The 17,862-nt window shown below is 42.5% G+C and overlaps 1 protein-coding gene across 1 annotated transcript in view; it reads right to left on the reverse strand.

Moving 5' to 3' along the window:
- The window catches only part of LOC118363521 (signal-induced proliferation-associated 1-like protein 2), a 434,866-nt gene that overhangs the window by 322,113 nt on the left and 94,891 nt on the right, over positions 1-17,862 (reverse strand). Inside the window, exon 6 of the mRNA XM_052497073.1 lies at positions 8,184-8,372. Coding sequence (XP_052353033.1) covers positions 8,184-8,372 — 189 coding nt within the window. The remainder of the gene's footprint in view (positions 1-8,183; positions 8,373-17,862) is intronic.

Below are 17,862 nucleotides of genomic sequence, written 5' to 3' on the forward strand. Positions count from 1 at the left end.
TGAACTAACGTAATCCTTTGTGGAGCTTTCGCTGTAAAGCCTTTTTGAAATCAGACACTGTGGCTGGATTAACGCGACTTTTATTTTTAAAATGGTGTAAAATACTAGTATGCTTGAAGAATTTTAATTTAGGTTTTTATTGTTTTGAATTTGGCGCCCTGCACTTTCACTGGCTGTTGTCATATCGATCCCGTTAATGGGATTTCAGCCCTAAGAAGTTTTTAAACAGACAACACAACATGGTCTCTACCATCCACCTCTGAAACACATCTAATTTAAACAGACAACACAACATGGTCTCTACCATCCACCTCTGAAGCACATCTCATTTAAACAGACAACACAACATGGTCTCTACCATCCACCTCTGAAACACATCTCATTTAAACAGACAACACAACATGGTCTCTACCATCCACCTCTGAAACACATCTCATTTAAACAGACAACACAACATGGCCTCTACCATCCACCTCTGAAACACATCTCATTTAAACAGACAACACAACATGGTCTCTACCATCCACCTCTGAAACACATCTCATTTAAACAGACAACACAACATGGTCTCTACCATCCACCTCTGAAACACATCTCATTTAAACAGACAACACAACATGGTCTCTACCATCCACCTCTGAAACACATCTAATTTAAACAGACAACACAACATGGTCTCTACCATCCACCTCTGAAACACATCTCATTTAAACAGACAACACAACATGGCCTCTACCATCCACCTCTGAAACACATCTAATTTAAACAGACAACACAACATGGTCTCTACCATCCACCTCTGAAACACATCTCATTTAAACAGACAACACAACATGGTCTCTACCATCCACCTCTGAAACACATCTAATTTAAACAGACAACACAACATGGTCTCTACCATCCACCTCTGAAACACATCTAATTTAAACAGACAACACAACATGGTCTCTACCATCCACCTCTGAAACACATCTAATTTAAACAGACAACACAACATGGTCTCTACCATCCACCTCTGAAACACATCTCATTTAAACAGACAACACAACATGGTCTCTACCATCCACCTCTGAAACACATCTAATTTAAACAGACAACACAACATGGTCTCTACCATCCACCTCTGAAACACATCTCATTTAAACAGACAACACAACATGGTCTCTACCATCCACCTCTGAAACACATCTCATTTAAACAGACAACACAACATGGTCTCTACCATCCACCTCTGAAACACATCTAATTTAAACAGACAACACAACATGGTCTCTACCATCCACCTCTGAAACACATCTAATTTAAACAGACAACACAACATGGTCTCTACCATCCACCTCTGAAACACATCTCATTTAAACAGACAACACAACATGGTCTCTACCATCCACCTCTGAAACACATCTAATTTAAACAGACAACACAACATGGTCTCTACCATCCACCTCTGAAACACATCTCATTTAAACAGACAACACAACATGGTCTCTACCATCCACCTCTGAAACACATCTCATTTAAACAGACAACACAACATGGTCTCTACCATCCACCTCTGAAACACATCTCATTTAAACAGACAACACAACATGGCCTCTACCATCCACCTCTGAAACACATCTTATTTAAACAGACAACACAACATGGTCTCTACCATCCACCTCTGAAACACATCTAATTTAAACAGACAACACAACATGGTCTCTACCATCCACCTCTGAAACACATCTCATTTAAACAGACAACACAACATGGTCTCTACCATCCACCTCTGAAACACATCTAATTTAAACAGACAACACAACATGGTCTCTACCATCCACCTCTGAAACACATCTAATTTAAACAGACAACACAACATGGTCTCTACCATCCACCTCTGAAACACATCTAATTTAAACAGACAACACAACATGGTCTCTACCATCCACCTCTGAAACACATCTCATTTAAACAGACAACACAACATGGTCTCTACCATCCACCTCTGAAACACATCTCATTTAAACAGACAACACAACATGCCATCTTGTACCATCCAATCAGAAAAGCAGAATACATAATAACCAGTCACATGACTCTATTACTCCATGTTTATTTATTAATTAATTTATTTTTTATTTTACCTTTATTTAACCAGGCAAGTCAGTTAAGAACACATTCTTATTTTCAATGGCGGCCTAGGAACAGTGGGTTAACTGCCTGTTCAGGGGCAGAACGACAGATTTGTACCTTGTCAGCTCGGGGGTTTGAACTCGCAACCTTGTGGTCTGAGAGTGAATCCCAAATGGCACCCTATTCCTTATTGTGCATTACATTCCAGTGAGTGCAATGTGGGCTGTGGACTGAGCCTTTTCTCAGCAGAGAGTGTGTCAGAGAGATCTATGTGATCTATAGTGTGTCAGAGAGATCCATGTGATCTATAGTGTGTCAGAGAGATCCATGTGATCTATAGTGTGTCAGAGAGATCCATGTGATCTATAGTGTGTCAGAGAGATCTATGTGATCTATAGTGTGTCAGAGAGATCCATGTGATCTATAGTGTGTCAGAGAGATCCATGTGATCTATAGTGTGTCAGAGAGATCCATGTGATCTATAGTGTGTCAGAGAGATCTATGTGATCTATAGTGTGTCAGAGAGATCTATGTGATCTATAGTGTGTCAGAGAGATCCATGTGATCTATAGTGTGTCAGAGAGATCTATGTGATCTATAGTGTGTCAGAGAGATCCATGTGATTTATACAACAACACCAGAGAACAAACATCACAACACTAGAGAACAAACATCACAACACTAGAGAACAAACATCACAACACTAGAGAACAAACATCACAACACTAGAGAACAAACATCACAACACTAGAGAACAAACATCACAACACTAGAGAACAAACATCACAACACCAGAGAACAAACATCACAACACCAGAGAACAAACATCACAACACTAGAGAACAAACATCACAACACTAGAGAACAAACATCACAACACTAGAGAACAAACATCACAACACTAGAGAACAAACATCACAACACTAGAGAACAAACATCACAACACTAGAGAACAAACATCACAACACTAGAGAACAAACATCACAACACTAGAGAACAAACATCACAACACTAGAGAACAAACATCACAACACTAGAGAACAAACATCACAACACCAGAGAACAAACATCACAACACCAGAGAACAAACATCACAACACTAGAGAACAAACATCACAACACTAGAGAACAAACATCACAACACCAGAGAACAAACATCACAACACTAGAGAACAAACATCACAACACTAGAGAACAAACATCACAACACTAGAGAACAAACATCACAACACTAGAGAACAAACATCACAACACTAGAGAACAAACATCACAACACTAGAGAACAAACATCACAACACTAGAGAACAAACATCACAACACTAGAGAACACTAGAGAACAAACATCACAACACTAGAGAACAAACATCACAACACTAGAGAACAAACATCACAACACTAGAGAACACTAGAGAACAAACATCACAACACTAGAGAACAAACATCACAACACTAGAGAACACTAGAGAACAAACATCACAACACTAGAGAACAAACATCACAACACCAGAGAACAAACATCACAACACTAGAGAACACTAGAGAACAAACATCACAACACTAGAGAACAAACATCACAACACTAGAGAACAAACATCACAACACTAGAGAACAAACATCACAACACTAGAGAACAAACATCACAACACTAGAGAACAAACATCACAACACTAGAGAACAAACATCACAACACTAGAGAACACTAGAGAACAAACATCACAACACTAGAGAACAAACATCACGACACTAGAGAACAAACATCACAACACTAGAGAACACTAGAGAACAAACATCACAACACTAGAGAACAAACATCACAACACTAGAGAACACTAGAGAACAAACATCACAACACTAGAGAACAAACATCACAACACCAGAGAACAAACATCACAACACTAGAGAACACTAGAGAACAAACATCACAACACTAGAGAACAAACATCACAACACTAGAGAACAAACATCACAACACCAGAGAACAAACATCACAACACTAGAGAACACTAGAGAACAAACATCACAACACTAGAGAACAAACATCACAACACTAGAGAACAAACATCACAACACCAGAGAACAAACATCACAGAACACTAGAGAACAAACATCACAGAACACTAGAGAACAATCACAACACCAGAGAACAATTATCGCAACACCAGAGAACAAACATCACAGAACACTAGAGAACAAACATCACAGAACACTAGAGAACAATCACAACACTAGAGAACAAACATCACAACACCAGAGAACAAACATCACAACACTAGAGAACAAACATCACAACACTAGAGAACAAACATCACAACACTAGAGAACAAACATCACAACACTAGAGAACACTAGAGAACAAACATCACAACACTAGAGAACAAACATCACAACACTAGAGAACAAACATCACAACACTAGAGAACACTAGAGAACAAACATCACAACACTAGAGAACAAACATCACAACACTAGAGAACACTAGAGAACAAACATCACAACACTAGAGAACAAACATCACAACACCAGAGAACAAACATCACAACACTAGAGAACAAACATCACAACACTAGAGAACAAACATCACAACACTAGATAACAAACATCACAACACTAGAGAACAAACATCACAACACTAGAGAACAAACATCACAACACTAGAGAACAAACATCACAACACTAGAGAACAAACATCACAACACTAGAGAACAAACATCACAACACTAGAGAACAAACATCACAACACTAGAGAACACTAGAGAACAAACATCACAACACTAGAGAACAAACATCACAACACTAGAGAACAAACATCACAACACTAGAGAACACTAGAGAACAAACATCACAACACTAGAGAACAAACATCACAACACTAGAGAACACTAGAGAACAAACATCACAACACTAGAGAACAAACATCACAACACCAGAGAACAAACATCACAACACTAGAGAACACTAGAGAACAAACATCACAACACTAGAGAACAAACATCACAACACTAGAGAACAAACATCACAACACCAGAGAACAAACATCACAACACTAGAGAACACTAGAGAACAAACATCACAACACTAGAGAACAAACATCACAACACTAGAGAACAAACATCACAACACCAGAGAACAAACATCACAGAACACTAGAGAACAATCACAACACCAGAGAACAATTATCGCAACACCAGAGAACAAACATCACAGAACACTAGAGAACAAACATCACAGAACACTAGAGAACAATCACAACACTAGAGAACAAACATCACAACACCAGAGAACAAACATCACAACACTAGAGAACAAACATCACAACACTATAGAACAAACATCACAACACTAGAGAACAAACATCACAACACTAGAGAACACTAGAGAACAAACATCACAACACTAGAGAACAAACATCACAACACTAGAGAACACTAGAGAACAAACATCACAACACTAGAGAACAAACATCACAACACCAGAGAACAAACATCACAACACTAGAGAACACTAGAGAACAAACATCACAACACTAGAGAACAAACATCACAACACTAGAGAACAAACATCACAACACCAGAGAACAAACATCACAACACTAGAGAACACTAGAGAACAAACATCACAACACTAGAGAACAAACATCACAACACTAGAGAACAAACATCACAACACCAGAGAACAAACATCACAGAACACTAGAGAACAAACATCACAGAACACTAGAGAACAATCACAACACCAGAGAACAATTATCGCAACACCAGAGAACAAACATCACAACACTAGAGAACAAACATCGCAACACCAGAGAACAAACATCACAACACTAGAGAACAAACATCACAACACTAGAGAACAAACATCACAACACTAGAGAACAAACATCACAACACCAGAGAACAAACATCACAACACTAGAGAACAAACATCACAGAACACTAGAGAACACTAGAGAACAATCACAACACCAGAGAACAAACATCACAACACTAGAGAACACTAGAGAACAATCACAACACCAGAGAACAAACATCACAACACTAGAGAACAAACATCACAACACTAGAGAACAATCACAACACCAGAGAACAAACATCACAACACCAGAGAACAAACATCACAACACTAGAGAACAAACATCACAACACTAGAGAACAAACATCACAACACTAGAGAACAAACATCACAACACTAGAGAACACTAGAGAACAATCACAATACCAGAGAACAAACATCACAACACTAGAGAACAAACATCACAACACTAGAGAACAATCACAACACCAGAGAACAAACATCACAACACCAGAGAACAAACATCACAACACTAGAGAACAAACATCACAACACTAGAGAACACTAGAGAACAATCACAATACCAGAGAACAAACATCACAACACTAGAGAACAAACATCACAACACTAGAGAACAAACATCACAACACCAGAGAACAAACATCACAACACCAGAGAACAAACATCACAACACTAGAGAACAAACATCACAACACTAGAGAACAAACATCACAACACTAGAGAACTAACATCACAACACTAGAGAACACTAGAGAACTAACATCACAACACTAGAGAACACTAGAGAACAATCACAATACCAGAGAACAAACATCACAACACTAGAGAACAAACATCACAACACTAGAGAACAAACATCACAACACCAGAGAACAAACATCACAACACCAGAGAACAAACATCACAACACTAGAGAACAAACATCACAACACTAGAGAACAAACATCACAACACTAGAGAACAAACATCACAACACTAGAGAACAAACATCACAACACCAGAGAACAAACATCACAACACTAGAGAACAAACATCACAACACCAGAGAACAAACATCACAACACTAGAGAACAAACATCACAACACCAGAGAACAAACATCACAGAACACTAGAGAACACTAGAGAACAATCACAATACCAGAGAACAAACATCACAACACTAGAGAACAAACATCACAACACTAGAGAACAAACATCACAACACTAGAGAACAAACATCACAACACTAGAGAACAAACATCACAACACCAGAGAACAAACATCACAACACTAGAGAACAAACATCACAACACTAGAGAACAAACATCACAACACTAGAGAACAAACATCACAACACCAGAGAACAAACATCACAACACCAGAGAACAAACATCACAACACTAGAGAACAAACATCACAGAACACTAGAGAACAAACATCACAACACCAGAGAACAAACATCACAACACTAGAGAACAAACATCACACAACACTAGAGAACAAACATCACAACACCAGAGAACAAACATCACAGAACACTAGAGAACACTAGAGAACAATCACAATACCAGAGAACAAACATCACAACACTAGAGAACAAACATCACAACACTAGAGAACAAACATCACAACACTAGAGAACAAACATCACAACACCAGAGAACAAACATCACAACACTAGAGAAAAAACATCACAACACTAGAGAACAAACATCACAACACTAGAGAACAAACATCACAACACTAGAGAACAAACATCACAACACCAGAGAACAAACATCACAACACTAGAGAACAAACATCACAACACCAGAGAACAAACATCACAACACTAGAGAACAAACATCACAACACCAGAGAACAAACATCACAGAACACTAGAGAACACTAGAGAACAATCACAATACCAGAGAACAAACATCACAACACCAGAGAACAAACATCACAGAACACTAGAGAACACTAGAGAACATCACAATACCAGAGAACAAACATCACAACACTAGAGAACAAACATCACAACACTAGAGAACAAACATCACAACACTAGAGAACAAACATCACAACACCAGAGAACAAACATCACAACACTAGAGAAAAAACATCTGAACCCTTGTGCTACTCTACTCACTCTGATAGTCCAGTTTGAGGAGCTGCTCGGGGACCTTGGGGGAGTTGAGGGCCAGCCTCAGACACTGGTCTATACTCCAGCCCTGTCTACATGTAGCCTAACCCTACAATACACTGTCTCTCTCTATCCCCTACCCCTAGTACTCACCCCCTGTTCATCCAGTTTGAGGAGCTGCTCGGGGACCTTGGGGGAGTTGAGGGCCAGACGGAGACAATGGATGTTGAGTTCAGGCATCACATATTCCAGAACCTCTTTTAGAGGAAGGCCTCGGGCTGTACCATGTCTCGCCGTGGAGGGGACTGCATCCTCCAGGATTGCTCCACGTAGGGTTGTTAACTGGGAGGGATGGATATAGAGAGAGAGAGAGAGAGAGAGGGAGAGAGGGAGAGTGAAAGATACAGACAGAGAGGTAGAGAGAGAGGTAAAGAGAGGGCGAGAGAGAGAGAAAGATACAGACAGAGACCGAGACAGAGAGAGAGAGGTAGAGAGAGAGGGAGGTAGAGAGAGGTATAGAGACAGAAGTAGAGAGAGAGAGAGAGAGGAGAGAGAGAGAGAGAGAGAGAGAGAGAGAGAGAGAGAGAGAGAGAGAGAGAGAATATACATAATATGATATTTGTAATGTTTTTATTATTTTGGAACTTCTGTGAGTGTAATGTCTACTGTTCATTTTTGTCTATTTCACTTTTGTATATTATCCACCTCACTTGCTTTGACAATGTTAACATATGTTTCCCATGCCAAAAAAAACCCTTGAATTGAATTGAGAGGGGTAGAGAGAGAGAGAGACAGAGAGAGAGAGAGAGTTTTTGATGTTGTATACTTTGACAATGTAAGTAATTTAACTTGCCATGTAAATAAAGTATATTGAATTTGATTGAATTGAATTGAGAGAGAGCGTGATAATGAAGGTTTAGGCCCCTGCACCACTACCCTCTCCACCCCTCCAGCCTCTCCATCCCTCCACCCCTCCAGCCTCTCCATCCCTCCACCCCTCCAGCCTCTCCATTCCTCCACCCCTCCAGCCTCTCCATCCCTCCACCCCTCCAGCCTCTCCATCCCTCCACCCCTCCAGCCTCTCCATCCCTCCACCCCTCCAGCCTCTCCATCCCTCCACCCCTCCAGCCTCTCCATCCCTCCACCCCTCCAGCCTCTCCATCCCTCCACCCCTCCAGCCTCTCCATCCCTCCACCCCTCCAGCCTCTCCATCCCTCCACCCCTCCAGCCTCTCCATTCCTCCACCCCTCCAGCCTCTCCATCCCTCCACCCCTCCAGCCTCTCCATTCCTCCACCCCTCCAGCCTCTCCATCCCTCCACCCCTCCAGCCTCTCCATCCCTCCACCCCTCCAGCCTCTCCATCCCTCCACCCCTCCAGCCTCTCCATCCCTCCACCCTCCAGCCTCTCCATCCCTCCACCCTCCAGCCTCTCCATCCCTCCACCCCTCCAGCCTCTCCATCCCTCCACCCCTCCAGCCCTCCATTCCTCCACCCCTCCAGCCTCTCCATCCCTCCACCCCTCCAGCCTCTCCATCCCTCCACCCCTCCAGCCTCTCCATCCCTCCACCCCTCCAGCCTCTCCATCCCTCCACCCCTCCAGCCTCTCCATCCCTCCACCCCTCCAGCCTCTCCATCCCTCCACCCCTCCAGCCTCTCCATCCCTCCACCCCTCCAGCCTCTCCATCCCTCCACCCCTCCAGCCTCTCCATCCCTCCACCCTCCAGCCTCTCCATCCCTCCACCCCTCCAGCCTCTCCATCCCTCCACCCCTCCAGCCTCTCCATCCCTCCACCCCTCCAGCCTCTCCATCCCTCCACCCTCTCCATCCTTCCACCACTGCCAGTCAATGTCCCACTGTGAATGAATCTGGAAGTCAGACAATGTTATTTGAATTGACGTTTTCTTTCACTTCATTATTGTAAAGAATATTTTCAGAGTGAGGTATAGTAGGGTATTGTGTGTTAGGGTAGTGTGTGTGTGTGTGTGTTTGAGAGAGAGAGAGAGAGAGAGAGAGAGGGAGAGTGTTCACTGCAGTGCAGATACACCATTGCCATCAGTGACTGAACAGGGGAGTTAACCTTGTCTCTGTGACCGAGAGGAGAGTGCTGGCATGACCCATTTAGTTGAAATATGGAGAAAAGGTTACGCTTCAAACCAGGACTGACATTTAATATCAGTGACACCCCCCGATACAACCCTCTCCTGCATCTGTTTCACCTTCATTATTCAGAGAGCAGACCCCCTAGAGTCATTCACTGACAGCTGAGTCTGTCTGTGTGTGTGACTGGCTGACTGACTGACTGACTGACTGGCTGGCTGGCTGGCTGGCTGGCTGGCTGACTGGCTGGCTGGCTGACTGGCTGGCTGGCTGACTGGCTGGCTGGCTGACTGGCTGGCTGGCTGGCTGGCTGGCTGGCTGGCTGACTGGCAGACCGGCTGACTGGCTGGCTGACTGGCTGGCTGACTGGCTGGCTGGCAGACCGGCTGACTGACTGGCAGACTGGCTGACTGACTGGCTGACTGGCTGGCTGACTGGCTGGCTGGCTGGCTGGCTGGCTGGCTGACTGCCCAACTGGCAGACTGACTGGCCGACTGACTGACTGACTGGCTGACTGGCTGACTGACTGGCTGGCTGGCTGGCTGGCTGGCTGGCTGGCTGGCTGGCTGGCTGGCTGGCTGACTGACTAACTAACTGGCTGACAGGCTCACTGACTGGCTGACTGGCTGGATGACTGGCTAACTGGCTGGATGACTAACTAATTAGCTGACTGGCTGACTGACTGGATGACTGACTGACTGAATGGCTGGATGACTGTCTGACTGAATGACTGACCAACTGACTGACTAACTGGCTGACTAGCTAACCGACTGGCTGGCTGACTGACCAACTGGCTGACCAACTGGCTGAAAAAGTGATGGGCTACTTTCTACTCAGGCCACGGTCAGTGTGAACCGGAGTGACTTGACACAACGCTGGCTAAACAAGGTGTAGCTACAAACAAAACAGAGTTAAATGGTTCCAGTCTGCTGTGAACTGTTCATCCATGCAACATTATCCAAATATAAGTTTCTCATGTTGTCAGACAGTCATTTTTATTTCAAGTTAAAGCATACTGTCAGCTTGCTAGCAAACTGATATCTTTCCGACAGATAAGATCTCAACCAGGCCAGAACTTGTCCGTGTAGACCAATTTGGGTTTCCAATCTCTCCAAAAGAATGTGGTGATCGATGGTATCAAAAGCAGCACTAAGGTCTAGGAGCACGAGGACAGATGCAGAGCCTCGATCTGACGACATTAAAAGGTAATTTACCAGATTCACAAGTGCAGTCTCAGTGCTATGATGGGGTCTAAAACCAGACTGAAGCATTTTATTTTACCTTTACTTAACTAGGCAAGTCAGTCAAGAACAAATTCATATTTTCAATACCTAACGGGGAACAGTCTTGTTCAGGAGCAGAACGACAGATTTTTACCTTGTCAGCTCGGGGATCCGATCCTGCAACCTTTCAGTTACTAGTCCAATGCTCTAACTACTAGGCTACCTGCCTCCCTAATAGGTAGTATAGGGACGTGTTACAGTTACTAGTCCAATGCTCTAACTACTAGGCTACCTGCCTCCCCTACACTCTAACCACTAGTACTACTACTAGGCTACCTGCTGGTTACTAGTTCAACGCTCTAACCACTAGTACTACTACTAGGCTACCTGCCGCCCCTACACTCTAACCACTAGTACTAATACTAGGCTACCTGCCTCCCCTACACTCTAACCACTAGTACTAATACTAGGCTACCTGCTGGTTACTAGTCCAACACTCTAACCACTAGTACTACTACTAGGCTACCTGCCTCCCCTACACTCTAACCACTAGTACTAATACTAGGCTACCTGCTGGTTACTAGTCCAACACTCTAACCACTAGTACTACTACTAGGCTACCTGCCGCCCCTACACTCTAACCACTAGTACTAATACTAGGCTACCTGCTGGTTACTAGTCCAACACTCTAACCACTAGTACTACTACTATAATAATAATAATAATAATATATGCCATTTAGCAGACGCTTTTATCCAAAGCGACTTACAGTCATGTGTGCCATTCTAGTACTCGAACCCACTACCCTACAAGCGCCATGCTCTACCAACTGAGCTACAGAAGGGCCCCTACACTCTAACCACTAGTACTAATACTAGGCTACCTGCTGGTTACTAGTCCAACACTCTAACCACTAGTACTACTACTAGGCTACCTGCCGCCCCTACACTCTAACCACTAGTACTAATACTAGGCTACCTGCTGGTTACTAGTCCAACACTCTAACCACTAGTACTACTACTAGGCTACCTGCCGCCCCTACACTCTAACCACTAGTACTAATACTAGGCTACCTGCTGGTTACTAGTCCAACACTCTAACCACTAGTACTACTACTAGGCTACCTGCCGCCCCTACACTCTAACCACTAGTACTACTACTAGGCTACCTGCCGCCCCTACACTCTAACCACTAGTACTACTACTAGGCTACCTGCCGCCCCTACACTCTAACCACTAGTACTACTACTAGGCTACCTGCCGCCCCTACACTCTAACCACTAGTACTACTACTAGGCTACCTGCCTCCTCGATTTGGATACTTTGTCTTCAGGAAGGCAGTAAGTTGCTGCGCAACAGATTTTTCAAAACATTTTGAGAGGAATGGCAGATTCGATATAGGCCGATAGTTTTTTATATTTTTCTGGGTCAAGGTTTGGCTTTTTCAAGAGAGGTTTTATTACTGCCACTTTTAGTGAGTTTGGTACACATCCGTAATTTGCTTTCTAATGATCATGATCTTTTCACCTAAGAAGATAATGGATTCATCACTGCTGAAGTGAAAGCCATCCTCTCTTAGGGAATGCTGCCTTTTAGTTAGCTTTGCGAGAGTATCAAAAATCAATTTTGGATTGTTCTTGTTTTCCTCAATTAAGTTGTAAAAATAGGATGATCGAGCAGCAGTAAGGGCTCTTCGGTACAAGCTAGTTGGAAGACTTCCAGTTTGGTGTATCAGCAGTGAGGGCTCTTCGATACGGCACGGTACTGTCTTTCCAAGCTAGTCCGAAGACCTCCAGTTTGGTGTAGCAGCAGTGAGGGCTCTTCGGTACTGCACGGTACGGTCTTTCCAAGCTAGTCCGAAGACTTCCAGTTTGGTGTAGCAGCAGTGAGGGCTCTTCGATACGGCACGGTACTGTCTTTCCAAGCTAGTCCGAAGACTTCCAGTTTGTGTAGCAGCAGTGAGGGCTCTTCGATACGGCACGGTACTGTCTTTCCAAGCTAGTTGGAAGACTTCCAGTTTGGTGTATCAGCAGTGAGGGCTCTTCGATACGGCACGGTACTGTCTTTCCAAGCTAGTCCGAAGACCTCCAGTTGTGGCGCCATTTCCCTTCCAATTATCTGGAAGCTTGCTTCAGGGCTCGGGTATTATCTGGAAGCTTGCTTCAGGGATCGGGTATTATCTGGAAGCTTGCTTCAGAGCTCGGGTATTATCTGGAAGCTTGCTTCAGAGCTCGGGTATTATCTGGAAGCTTGCTTCAGGGCTCGGGTATTATCTGGAAGCTTGCTTCAGGGCTCGGGTATTATCTGGAAGCTTGCTTCAGAGCTCGGGTATTTTCTGGAAGCTTGCTTCAGAGCTCGGGTATTATCTGGAAGCTTGCTTCAGAGCTTGGGTATTTTCTGGAAGCTTGCTTCAGAGCTCGGGTATTATCTGGAAGCTTGCTTCAGAGCTCGGGTATTTTCTGGAAGCTTGCTTCAGAGCTGGTATTTTCTGGAAGCTTGCTTCAGAGCTCGGGTATTATCTGGAAGCTTGCTTCAGGGCTCGGGTATTATCTGGAAGCTTGCTTCAGGGCTCGGGTATTATCTGGAAGCTTGCTTCAGAGCTCGGGTATTTTCTGGAAGCTTGCTTCAGAGCTCGGGTATTATCTGGAAGCTTGCTTCAGAGCTCGGGTATTATCTGGAAGCTTGCTTCAGGGCTCGGGTATTTTCTGGAAGCTTGCTTCAGAGCTCGGGTATTATCTGGAAGCTTGCTTCAGGGCTCGGGTATTATCTGGAAGCTTGCTTCAGAGGTCGAGTATTTTCTGGAAGCTTGCTTCAGAGCTCGGGTATTTTCTGGAAGCTTGCTTCAGAGCTCGGGTATTATCTGGAAGCTTGCTTCAGGGCTCGGGTATTATCTGGAAGCTTGCTTCAGAGGTCGAGTATTTTCTGGAAGCTTGCTTCAGAGCTCGGGTATTTTCTGGAAGCTTGCTTCAGAGCTCGGTTATTATCTGGAAGCTTGCTTCAGAGCTCAGGTATTTTCTGGAAGCTTGCTTCAGAGCTTGGGTATTATCTGGAAGCTTGCTTCAGAGCTCGGGTATTTTCTGGAAGCTTGCTTCAGAGCTCGGGTATTTTCTGGAAGCTTGCTTCAGAGCTCGGGTATTATCTGGAAGCTTGCTTCAGAGCTCGGGTATTTTCTGGAAGCTTGCTTCAGAGCTCGGGTATTTTCTGGAAGCTTGCTTCAGGGCTCGGGTATTTTCTGGAAGCTTGCTTCAGAGCTCGGGTATTTTCTGGAAGCTTGCTTCAGAGCTCGGGTATTATCTGGAAGCTTGCTTCAGAGCTCGGGTATTTTCTGGAAGCTTGCTTCAGAGCTCGGGTATTTTCTGGAAGCTTGCTTCAGAGCTCGGGTATTATCTGGAAGCTTGCTTCAGGGCTCGGGTATTATCTGGAAGCTTGCTTCAGGGCTCGGGTATTATCTGGAAGCTTGCTTCAGAGCTCGGGTATTTTCTGGAAGCTTGCTTCAGAGCTCGGGTATTATCTGGAAGCTTGCTTCAGAGCTCGGGTATTATCTGGAAGCTTGCTTCAGGGCTCTGGTATTTTCTGGAAGCTTGCTTCAGAGCTCGGGTATTATCTGGAAGCTTGCTTCAGGGCTCGGGTATTATCTGGAAGCTTGCTTCAGAGGTCGAGTATTTTCTGGAAGCTTGCTTCAGAGCTCGGGTATTTTCTGGAAGCTTGCTTCAGAGCTCGGGTATTATCTGGAAGCTTGCTTCAGGGCTCGGTATTATCTGGAAGCTTGCTTCAGAGGTCGAGTATTTTCTGGAAGCTTGCTTCAGAGCTCAGGTATTTTCTGGAAGCTTGCTTCAGAGCTCGGGTATTATCTGGAAGCTTGCTTCAGAGCTCGGGTATTTTCTGGAAGCTTGCTTCAGAGCTTGGGTATTATCTGGAAGCTTGCTTCAGAGCTCGGGTATTTTCTGGAAGCTTGCTTCAGAGCTCGGGTATTTTCTGGAAGCTTGCTTCAGAGCTCGGGTATTTTCTGGAAGCTTGCTTCAGAGCTCGGGTATTTTCTGGAAGCTTGCTTCAGAGCTCGGGTATTTTCTGGAAGCTTGCTTCAGAGCTCGGGTATTTTCTGGAAGCTTGCTTCAGAGCTCGGGTATTTTCTGGAAGCTTGCTTCAGAGCTCGGGTATTTTCTGGAAGCTTGCTTCAGGGCTCTGGTATTTTCTGGAAGCTTGGTTCAGGGTTCGGGTATTTTCTGTATACCAGGGAGTTAGTTTCTTATGACAAATGTTTTTAGTTTTTAGGGGTGCAACTGCATCTAGGGTACAAGGTTAAATTGAGTTCCTCGGTTAGGTGGTTAACTGATTTTTCTCCTCTGACGTCTTTAGATAGGTGGAGGGAGTCTGGAAGGGCATCAAGGAATCTTTGGGTTGTCTGAGAATCTATAGCACGACTCTTGATGATCCTTGGTTGGGGTCTGAGCAGATTATTTGTTGCAATTGCAAACGTAATAAAATGGTGGTCCGATCGTCCAGGATTATGAGGAAAAGCATTAAAGATCCACAACATTTATTCCATGGGACAAAACTAGGTCCAGAGTATGACTGTGACAGTGAGTTGGTCCAGAGACATGTTGGCCAAAACCCACTGAGTCGATGATGGCGCCGAAAGCCTTTTGGAGTGGGTCTGTGGACTTTTCCATGCGAATATTAAAGTCACCAAAAACTAAAATATTATCTGCCATGACTACAAGGTCCAATAGGAATTCAGGGAACTCAGTGAGGTACACTGTATACGGCCCAGGAGGTTTAAAAAGTCTAGACAGTAGTAACACATCCACTAACTGTGGGTGAGAGGTGGTTATAGCATTTCCTTCACTTCCATCAATGTGTCTGGGTATCATTTAATATTTATTCAATATTTTTATCTGGACACTTTCTGTTTTTGATATTGCTACTATGCAAGTACTATCACTATACCATTTACACCTTCTGTATCCTGTGCATGTGACAAATACACTTAGATATAGTGTGTGTTTATTTGATATAGCGTGTGTTTAAATGATATAGTGTGTGTTTATTTGATATAGTGTGTGTTTATTTGATATAGTGTGTGTTTATTTGATATAGCGTGTGTTTAAATGATATAGCGTGTGTTTAAATGATATAGTGTGTGTTTAAATGATATAGTGTGTGTTTAAATGATATAGTGTGTGTTTATTTGATATAGTGTGTTTATTTGATATAGTCTGTGTTTATTTGATATAGTGTGTGTTTATTTGATATAGTGTGTGTTTATTTGATATAGTGTGTTTATTTGATATAGCGTATGTTTATTTGATATAGTGTGTGTTTATTTGATATAGTGTGTGTTTAAATGATATAGTGTGTTTATTTTATATAGTGTGTTTATTTGATATAGTGTGTTTATTTGATATAGTGTGTTTATTTGATATAGCGTGTGTTTATTTGATATAGTGTGTGTTTATTTGATATAGTGTGTGTTTAAATGATATAGTGTGTTTATTTTATATAGTGTGTTTATTTGATATAGTGTGTGTTTATTTGATATAGTGTGTGTTTATTTGATATAGTGTGTTTATTTGATATAGCGTGTGTTTATTTGATATAGTGTGTGTTTATTTGATATAGTGTGTGTTTAAATGATATAGTGTGTTTATTTTATATAGTGTGTTTATTTTATATAGTGTGTTTATTTGATATAGTGTGTGTTTATTTGATATAGCGTGTGTTTATTTGATATAGTGTGTGTTTATTTGATATAGTGTGTGTTTAAATGATATAGTGTGTTTATTTTATATAGTGTGTTTATTTGATATAGTGTGTGTTTATTTGATATAGTGTGTGTTTATTTGATATAGTGTGTTTATTTGATATAGCGTGTGTTTATTTGATATAGTGTGTGTTTATTTGATATAGTGTGTGTTTATTTGATATAGCGTGTGTTTAAATGATATAGTGTGTTTATTTGATATAGTCTGTGTTTAAATGATATATTCCTCCCTCCCTCCCTCCCTCCCTCCCTCCCTCCCTCCCTTCCTCCAATGTGTTTATTTGATATAGTGTGTTTATTTGATATAGCGTGTGTTTATTTGAGATGCACTATTGTAAAGTGGCTGTTCCACTGGATGTCATAAGGTGAATGCACCAATTTGTAAGTCGCTCTGGATAAGAGCGTCTGCTAAATGACTTAAATGTAAATGTAAATGTAATAGTCTGTGTTTAAATGATATAGGATGTGTTTATTTGATATAGTGTGTGTTTATTTGATATAGCGTGTGTTTAAATGATATAGTGTGTTTATTTGATATAGTGTGTTTATTTGATATAGTCTGTGTTTAAATGATATAGGATGTGTTTATTTGATATAGTGTGTTTATTTGATATAGCGTGTGTTTATTTGAGATGCACTATTGTAAAGTGGCTGTTCCACTGGATGTCATAAGGTGAATGCACCAATTTGTAAGTCGCTCTGGATAAGAGCGTCTGCTAAATGACTTAAATGTAAATGTAAATGTAATAGTC

The sequence above is a fragment of the Oncorhynchus keta genome, chromosome 3, assembly GCF_023373465.1.
Source record: "Oncorhynchus keta strain PuntledgeMale-10-30-2019 chromosome 3, Oket_V2, whole genome shotgun sequence".
Classification (NCBI taxonomy): Eukaryota; Metazoa; Chordata; class Actinopteri; order Salmoniformes; family Salmonidae; genus Oncorhynchus; species Oncorhynchus keta.